Raw genomic sequence first — 9,994 nt, forward strand, 5'->3', positions numbered from 1 at the left:
GCCAGGAAAAGTCAATGTCTTGGCAGGCTCTTTATGAAATATCTAAATTGAACAGCTCAGATACTCTGTCTTATTCTCTACCATGTATCTGACAGTCGAGATGTTATCAATAAATCTACTCAAAGATGTGTGACTTTGTCAATAGACACATCCACACGTTCTGCCTTCAAAACGCCTGGAGGTCCACTTGAAGAACTATAGACGAGCCTCTGACCTTAACTATGGAATCACTGATGGTGAAAGTGAATTAGAGAATGTCAGCTCCCACCGTCATAACATGCTGGCAAAACTCGCTGATGTCTGTGTTAGTGTGCATGTCACTCACTTAGATTGAGGCCGCATCCAAACCTGTTCATGGACCAAAATTTTAAAATTTAATTAACTTGACTGTTACAATGAGAGATCGTGTTCGGTCAGTATCCAAAACACCTGTTGTATTTGGGAAATCAGAAGGAAACTCTTTCATTGAATTGTAATTCATATATTGCAATTTTTTTGTCCTACGTGTGTGATACAAGAAAGTTGGAAGCAGAAGTGTTATTGCTCATATAATTTGCCTGTGCATGCTTAGAATTTTTAAACATTTAAATTGATGTATAAATGCATATCCTCCAACATCCCTTTCTCTGAACACAAAAATGAGTTTTAAAGATATCCTTAAGCCTAAATTTACTTTCCAACTGTGATCCAAAGAGGCTGGAGTCAATGCAGTAAAAATTAAGGTGTTGCTGAAAAAAATATAAAACATATTTCTGCAAATCATACCAGATATTTCTCTTTTGTATTGCATAATCATTAATCTAATCAATTTAAACTGTGTTTGTGGAAATAAAAGGTATTTTATGTCTATTTAAATCACAAGTACAGTAAGCAGATACCAGTTTACCTATATTAGGTTTACATCTTGAAGAAAGGAATGAACATTTTTAGAACTGGATAGCTAAGTTGCACCTGACATATGTACCTAAGGACAAGGTCATATGTACCTAAGGACAAGTACATTCCTGTCAAGAATAAGTGATTGTCTAGATAATTGCTTATTTATTGTTATAGCAACTTTTTTTTTAAGAAGAAATAAAGAGATAACCTTAATATTGTTGAGTCTTCTGGTCTTCCCTATAAAACAAACATGTTGTTGATGTACAGGAAAGCCAGAATCTCATTGCTGCTTCTAACCTTCAGCCTAAATAGACATGCTTATATGCATTTTTTTCTTATTATTACATCATCCATTGGTTTAAATAGCTCTGCCTTCAGAATTGATAGTTTTCTGATGCCGGGGGTTAAATACCTTGTCAAAAATGTGGACTTTACCAATAACGTATACTGGAGCCTTTTCAATGCCAGATAGGAAATGCAAACTGGCTTAGACTGGACAGACACCAATGGTTTCCTATAAACATAATCTTTACCTATTTATACTTTAAACATTCAGGCTTGCATCTCTAGACTGTGGGAATAATAAAGCACACTTAGTTTACCATGTTTCAGACCTTTTCCAGTTAACATCAGGAGTGGTCTAGTCTTATACAGTTCGATATCTTTGCTTTAATTTTATTTTTTTAATACTGTTCAGTTTATTAGGAGTTTTTTTTAACCTCTTTTACACATATTTAAGTATTTGCAGTATTGTGGCTTTGACTGTGTCCTGAGCATTTGATGCCAGATCTTCACCATTTAAAAGTGCTTTCTTTTGCTGTTCAATCATTTTTTGATGTTCATATGCTGTTTAAGATTCATATCTCCTATGTCTAGTTTATTGTTGGTTGCACTGCATGGTAATGCTAAAATATAGTTTTAATTTTATGAGAACCCAGGAACCTAATAAATCATTATAATAAGAGATGGAATTATTCTGCTATCAAATTCATATTTCCTTTTTTTTTCTTACGATTCACATAAAATAATGCAGATGACATAAGCAAAGAATTCAATCTAAAACATGTAATGAAGCTAATGGAAAGATGCTCAATACTTTTGCTGCATGATAATTTACCTTAAAAGAGTTCTGGTTCCAAACCTCAAGAGCTTTCACACATATATCATTAAGAATGGTGCTTTAGGTACAAAAACATTAAGCCTGCAACAACTTGCTTTACTTAGTGTCCCTATCAGGAACTATAAAAATGTTTGCTATATGCATAGACATTGATTGACTTAAGGAGGACTAGGCCTTCAAAATGCCATTTGTTGACCATATTATGCAATGGAACGTAGTAGTGTATCATTCTTATGCAAATTTTGTTTTATTAGCCTTCGTCATAGGAAAAAAAAAAATTAAATTAAATGCCATGACACAATCACCACTTTCTCTTTATTCCTCAAACAGCAGCACATACCTTAAGCTTCTTTACACTTGTGCAAGGGTCATTGGAGAAACTCTCAGTATCTGAAATCTCGATGTCTTCACCGTACAGGACGCCAGTCAGATCATTCCTCACCTGTCAGAAGTTGAGAAAAAGGCAAACTAGTGAACTGAGACTCAGTAAGGAGGAAGCAGATGGACTATATTTATCACTGTGATGACAAGCAATGATCTCGACGATGATATATGCACCCATGTAGTTCTTCTCCTTTGCCTAAAATCTGATCAAGGCACTATTATTTTACAACCATAATCTACTACCAACAGGTATACTACGTAAAGAGCTTTATAACGTGTGATGAAAAGTTCACAGCGGGGTCCCACATTGCATCATGGGGATGGACAATTGTTCTGTATTTCCAATGCTGCTGAGATCAAAAGCTTTCTTGTAGCCAAAGTGATATTTGAGACTCATTAAGGGAACTCTTACATATTCTCAGTGCTGAGTACTGATTTGAAACCACTGTCAGCTGGTCCTAGCATGAATCAGCAGAGCTTAGCTTACGTCAGTGAGGGATTGGTAAATCTTAATGAATTCCTCTCTGCCCTCCTCCTTTCTTAGACCATGGCTCTTGCTGCATGGAGCAGTGCGTGGTATGGTTTGCTTAAAGGTGACACACGCAACCATGTACAAACAGATTTTCTCACCTGTTTTTTTTACAGTGGCAAGAGTCTGTCCTCTTTGAGCTGCCTAATAGCACAAAGAAGCCAGATAACATAGAAAGCAATCTGGTTTACAGATTTAGGTTTTTTTCCATATAAGTACTTCAAGGTTTTCTGTTTTAGTCACTGGTGGTTTTCCTCCAGCCATGGCAAAAACAGATTTTTGCATTACTGTTCCTAGTAGATAAGCAAAAATAATTTTACCTGGTTATAACGTGTTTACAGACTGAAATGAAGACAGTGGCACTCTGATTTTAATTTAATAAAATTATGATCACATTCATTGCACTGATTGCCTTTTTTATTTGTTTGTTAGAAATAGGAGAAGCAAATCACTTTGTAAAAGAGGTATCTCAAAGGCAAACAGAAAATACAATACATGGAAGACTAATGTATGTGATATTGAACAGGAAAATTTAGAAGTCTATAAATGATACACAGATACTTTCCAATGACCCTCTGTGTGGGTCGTTGGAATTACATATTTTAAATCTCCCTCCTAACTCTCCTTTTCCTTGACCTTCTTTGAGACAGAAGCACAGTCCATTCAAAACAATCTGAAAATATTTGATATACGATGACAGGGTCAACTAAAGAAGAGGAAGTGGTATCTGTCCTTCAGGAGCAGGAACTTCTTCATTTGAATTGAAATAACCATAATGTTTATATAATGAGAAGACGTTTTATCCATGCAAAAATAACACCCAGCTATTGCTAAATTTCCTCTGCTGAAAGCCTATCATGCTCATGCCTAAGTATACAATAAAACCAAAGGGATGCAACGAGATATGAAAGACCACAGGGGAGACTTCTGCATTCTGCTGGCAGCTTTGCTTTCAAGACAAACTCATCTCTTCAGTAATCCTTCAGCATTTCTCTTATATATGTTTGTGAGCATCCTCCCAATCTAGTCATGTTAGCGGCTCTGTTGGGCGTATTTCATGCTTTTATGTTTACCATGCAACTAATGTATTCTTTTGGTATACTGCTTAACCATTTTAGATAGAAAAAAACTTTTTGGTAAAAAAGAGGAACATTAAAACTATTTTTGTACTTTTGCAAACTTCTTCAAGACAAAGAAGCATAATCTGGTTTCTGCAATGTAGCAATTAATTAATCCTCAAACAGCATTCCACTTTTTTGCTGTTCCCTCTAAGTTGATTTCACCAAGTTTCTTAGTTGACCAATGAAGTATTTCCTGAAGATCATTACCACACTGGCTGCCTTAATTACTTCTTTCATGGCCTCTGCTTCATCGTATCTCTTGTAGTCATGCTTTAAAGTTACTAAGACATATTTTTACATTATAACCTTTTACAATGATTACAATAAGTGAACATATAGGTAATTTTTTTATTTAAAATTATTTTATTTTACAGAAGTAACAGTCAGAATGGTCAGTCCACCGAGATTTCAGTTATATCTTCATCTTTTTGTGATGTTATAATTAGTTTTTAAGTGCATTCTGTGAAAATGTATTCACTGACAAAAAAAGATCAGTAATGACTCCTTTAGTTTACTAGTAAAATGAATGATTGATATTTTAGCTCCAGCTACACCATTAACTGCTCCATATAATACGGGTCTTTATCAATACAAAGAAAAATCACTTTTCTGAAATAAACAATCAGTGATAACAAAAGAAAATAGACCTCTCTTGATCATAGTTCAGCTAATGCCCAAAATCCTTCTACCTAGTATGAAAGGTCACTAAAACTATCAGATGTTACTTAGAAAAAGTAAAATTTTCCTTAGCTAACAGAACTGTACTTTCCAAAGGCAAACAACTTGTCATATGGTTCTACCCCATACTGTCCTACTTTCTTCTGTAAAACAAGAAATAGTTGCAGGTTTTCTTTTCTGATATTTTCTTAATTTCTTTCTGGAGCCATTTCTAGTCATTCTTTTAATCTCAGAGAAACTAGATTAACACTACTCAGCTGATCTGAGTAGAAAACAGCTGATTCACCAAATGCTGTTCAGTTGAACTAGACCATTATTAACATGAGAAAAACGATAAAAAAATACACATTAACTATTACTAACATAAACTAACACTTACAGATAGGCTTTCATGGAGGGTACAAGGCTGACACTCAATTATAAAAATTACACTTCAGCGTGTCTACTCACTTGCTCTGACCCTTTCCCTTCAGAACTTGTTTCTGAATTCCACAACTGAGGTATTCAATTGCACATGAATTTCTTTTCTGAGCAACAATATGATTTTTTTTTCTGAGCGACACTTATTTAAATTCAGCAACTGCGAAATTTCATTGACACCCCCCTGCTTCATCTCCTAGAAGTCTCCTTAGACTTTTCATTGAACTACTGATTAACCTCCCAAAAGACACACCTTATTAGATTTTGTGCCAGCAAATTTGGAAACCTTTTCCCTTCACTGCCACAATCAGACATTGGATGCTTTTCAGATGCATCTGTTGTGGAGATTTTGCCAAAAGAAAGGTGTTTCTTTCTCATTATCACAACAAGATATTAGGAGCTTTATAAGAATTTATGAGGTTTAGATTGTTTTTCTAGAAGACAATGTTTTGTTCCCCTTCTCAATGCTATGATCACTAGTCTGACACACATCTCATCTTGTGCCTGGTTTAGGGGTATTGTGACTACATTTTCCAGTCTTTGTTTCCTATTTCCATACTTTTTTTACACAATCCTCAGACTGAGTGTTTCCTTTCAAAATACTATAAATATCTCAGAGAACTGAAACTTGTAGGTTTCTTCCTACAGAAGTTCTTCACTTCTTGCAAATGAATTTAACTACAGAATCTTCTGATTTGGATTTGGGTCCATCATCAGAATTTGCAAAGCCTCACCTCCAGTTCTAGAGCTGCCAATTCCTGTAGCAAACGTTGCAATTTTTGATTAAATTTGTGAAACACAGAATACAAAATGCTGCATGTTTTGTTTTAGCAGATACTTGCAGTCCTGGAAAGTATGTCACCTGCAGTACAAGCAGTTTTAGAACTGAGCAGTAATTGTTTCATTCCAACATCTCCAAGTAAAGAATATTGTAAACTAGTATACTTCTGCTTCTTTATTGTGTAGAATAGGATAATTTCAACTGGAGGAAACTGCTGTAGAAAGTTGTAACAAAACTGCATTAAGCTGTGGTGGGGATCTGCAGTTCCTAAGTAAATCTTGCACTGATGGATAATACAGAAGTAGTGTAATTCCATGTGTTTTTAGGCCCTTGTTAGCAATTCGATGAAGGCTGTAGCTCTGTGTCTGTTCATATAAATTTTACGCACTTTAAAGACACCAACATTTCATTTTCCTAAAACAGGAATTACCAGACCTGATCATCAATAAACCTGGAAGGTTTCACAAATCACTGCTTAGAGACCCTAGTCTCTAAGAGGAAAAAAAAAAAAAAAAAAAAAAAGGAGGTTTTACACTGCTCTGCGTACAAAGCCAGATGAAATCAGTGTTTCACCATACTACCTATTTAGTAGATCTATGTATGGTCAACTTCAAAAATTACTGGGGTGAAAATATGTTTACCCAGGAGCAAGCTCTGAAAAATGAAGGGTTTGTATCGCGTATAAGGGATGCAGTTGCAGGAAGAAAAGGATGGCCCTTGTGCTTGAGGCACAAGAGAAGATGGGAAGCAAGAGAACTGGCTTTTACCCCTTTCTGTAAGACCTGCTCTGTGATACAGCTCATATGACTGAGGTAAGATTTTAAAGTTCGCTACCAAATTTGGCTGTATCTTTTTTTCTGCAAAGAGGATGGCAGCAATACTTGCCTACCTCATAGCTGTTGTATCAAATTCAGTGATGTTTGAGAGGCAAACAACAAAGTCCCTGACCCTGCACCTGTGAAGGAAGAAATACAGGGGGGTTGAGGATACAAGAACTTGTATTGCCAAGGAAGAAATTAATTTATTTAATCTTTAGCAAACTAAGAGTAGATAGAATGACTAACTGGGCTGTAAAAAATAAAAGTCTAGACGAGCTCAAATTTCAACACTCTTGGGGTCTGTATCAGGAAGAATGGCTGTAGGTTTAAGGACAGGATGTGAAAGTTGGGGGACGGCATGGGCTGGCTGCTTGCTAAAGAAGAGGGACGCAAATGTGATAACACAGCCCTCAGACCAGGGTCCTCACCAGCCAGTACCCCAGTGAGCGGAGTAGGACAAGCTTGGAGAAAACAGCCAGTTTCACCCATGAGGCTACACCTCCAGGCAAGTTCACGGCAATAAAGTAGCTCCAGGGTAAAGCTGGGAAATCCACTGTGAGTCAGGGACAGGATTGGGTCTGGTGAGAATAAGCAGGGTCAGACAGAGTCCTGTGATTGCTGGGCAGGTCCGTACCAACAAGACAGGTCTGAGGACAAGCCAGGAAATGGGTCCAAACCAACAGGGTCCATGCCAGGCATGGCTGTGATGGGGAGAGTGAGGGAGCAGCACTCTCACAGCATCGCTGGGGCGGGGACCGACCGCGCTGGGCTGAGCTGAAACGGGGTCCTGGGTCATGGGGAAGCTCAGAAAGGGTTTTTGGTCCTCTCAGAGCCCTGACACTGAATTTTGGTTGTTGGTATGGTTTTTACTTCCTATATGATCTCTGTACGATGATAGGACAAGGGGGAATGGCTTTAAACTGGAAGAGGGTAGATTTAGATGAGATATTAAGAAGAAATTTTTCACTCTGAGGCTGGGAAAGCACTGTAACAGGTTGCCCAGAGAAGCTGGGGGAGCTCCATCCCTGGAGGTGTTCAAGGCCAGGCTGGATGGGGCTTTGAGCAACCTGGTCTAGTGGGAGGTGTCCCTGGCCATGGCAGGGGATGGAATTCGATGATCCTTAAGGTCCCTTCCAACCCATTCTGTGATTCTGATTCTATGATTCTCTGTGTACAATATATAAATGATTTTCTATCTCACAAGTATATGAAATTTGCAGACATATTGATTTTGGTTTATCTGAACAGATATCACTAACTTCAGTGGGATTATTAGTGCACCCATTCACCAATGGTAAATAGCTAGCATCCATTGACCACAATATTTCATTTTTATCAAGGCAATTTTATCCCTTTTTTCCCAGGAAAATAGTAAAGGAAGGAGATATTTCCAGTGAATTGTCAATCTAATGATCATTTGGATTCGGGGGTCTCCACTGATCGACGGTTCAAACTAGGATTCAGATTATATGTTTAAAGGCACAGTTCATTCACTTAATTCTAACTGCCAGTCACAAAATAAATTTAATAATTTTTAGATTAATCATACTACTTTGCTTTTAACAGATATTTCTGATGACCTTTTGGTTCACTAAAGCTGCATGTAAGTACTGCAAGCTAAATCCTTGTTGTTCAGGGCAGTCTAATCCTACCAGATGTTGATCATAAGAGACTCCTAATGAATGAGAACTGGTCAGACCAGATGGATTATACAGTCAGATATTTTACTAAGATTTCCTGCTGCTGAGATTTATACTGTGTACTTTAAAATGTTATACTGTGGGAGTTTCAGTACAGAGATATAAATATATGTGTACAAAACAAATGCATGAATTATAAGAAAAAAATATTTCCTCATTACATAGACAAAACCTAAATTGTGAGTAATTGCAAAGGACAGATTACAATTTCTGGGATTAGTAAAGATAGAGAGATCTCACCATATAAGATGCATTACAAGCAAACGTAATTATCCCTATTTTCATTCCAATGAAACAAACACATTACTCACATTTAGAGGCTTAGAAGCACTAAGTGAAACTTACTTTCAGGAAATACTGTATCTGGAGAAGAGATACACTGATATTTGTCATTGCCCTGAGATATAGAAGAAAATTGAAGTATACTTTCATTGATATACACATCATTTGGGATTACAAAAATGAACAAGGAAGTAGAACCTTATTTTGAGCAGAGAGACAACACAAAAGATAAATCATAGATAAACCAAAAGGAAACAGTAAAATATTATTTTAGGAATTAGGAAAGCGCCCCATTTACAGGGAAATTAAAAAACCAAATATAACTTATTGCATAAAGGAGAAATAAAATCAGAGACGCGTTGGATTTCCCTTTTTGTTCAAAAGAAATCAGATATTTTTAAAAAATCACATTGTCTGAAGGGTGAGAGGAAGGGAACAAGGAACCCTGGGCTATTGGGTTTTTACTTGGGGAAACTGTTGGTACGGGCTTTCAAGAAAAATACAACTTTTTTCATTGAAGTAGGACTCTAGCACATGGATCTAACCTGGAAACAAATACATTCAATCTAACTCTTGCCTGCAAGAAGTGCCTGAGTGTTTCAGACCAGGTGTTTTGGACTAGAGTAATAATAATAATAATAACAATAATAGAACAAAAATAGGATATGGTATTGTTGGGGTTTTTTTGTTTCTTTGTTTGTTTGTTTTATATATATATATATATAAAATACATCTTCCTGTTAAAAAATGCTAATATTCCTCCTTTGTGCCTGGAATGTCAATGTGGTAAATATGACTTCACATAAAACTTATCTATGCATGACTACCGCACAGATTGCACCTATTTGAACATAAACCTTTATAAAGTCACAGATAAAATGATCTAATTTCCCCTCAAGTTCTCTAAAGTAGAAAAATTTCCTTCTCATGTTTTTTGGTCCCAAAGGCTAAATGTAACCATGAAGTCTGATGTTAAACCTAACAGCTGTGGGTAAAAAAAAAATTAATAGGAATTTAGGGTTCTTGTAGTAAGGTGGGGATGTGTTTTTACGGGTTTTTAAGGTGACCCAGAAACAGTTTGAATGAGAAGGTGATTTCTCTGCAACAAAAAGATAAAATCAATCCATCTTATCAAGAGGTGGGTCACTTGCTATTAGGTATTTGAAGATGTCAGCATATTACAGAGAAATAAAAATTTAGGTAGGAAAAAAGAAACAGGGATCTGCACTATGACAAAGGATGAACAGATTAAGTTCCACTTAATCTACAAGCATGTTAAGGA

The 9,994-nt window shown here is 36.4% G+C and overlaps 1 protein-coding gene across 1 annotated transcript in view; it reads right to left on the reverse strand.

Moving 5' to 3' along the window:
• The window catches only part of GABBR2 (gamma-aminobutyric acid (GABA) B receptor, 2), a 480,368-nt gene that overhangs the window by 260,597 nt on the left and 209,777 nt on the right, over positions 1 to 9,994 (reverse strand). The window contains exon 4 of the mRNA XM_009885919.1: positions 2,340 to 2,441. Coding sequence (XP_009884221.1) covers positions 2,340 to 2,441 — 102 coding nt within the window. The remainder of the gene's footprint in view (positions 1 to 2,339; positions 2,442 to 9,994) is intronic.

Source organism: Charadrius vociferus, unplaced genomic scaffold, assembly GCF_000708025.1.
Source record: "Charadrius vociferus isolate BGI_N301 unplaced genomic scaffold, ASM70802v2 scaffold195, whole genome shotgun sequence".
NCBI lineage: Eukaryota > Metazoa > Chordata > Aves > Charadriiformes > Charadriidae > Charadrius > Charadrius vociferus.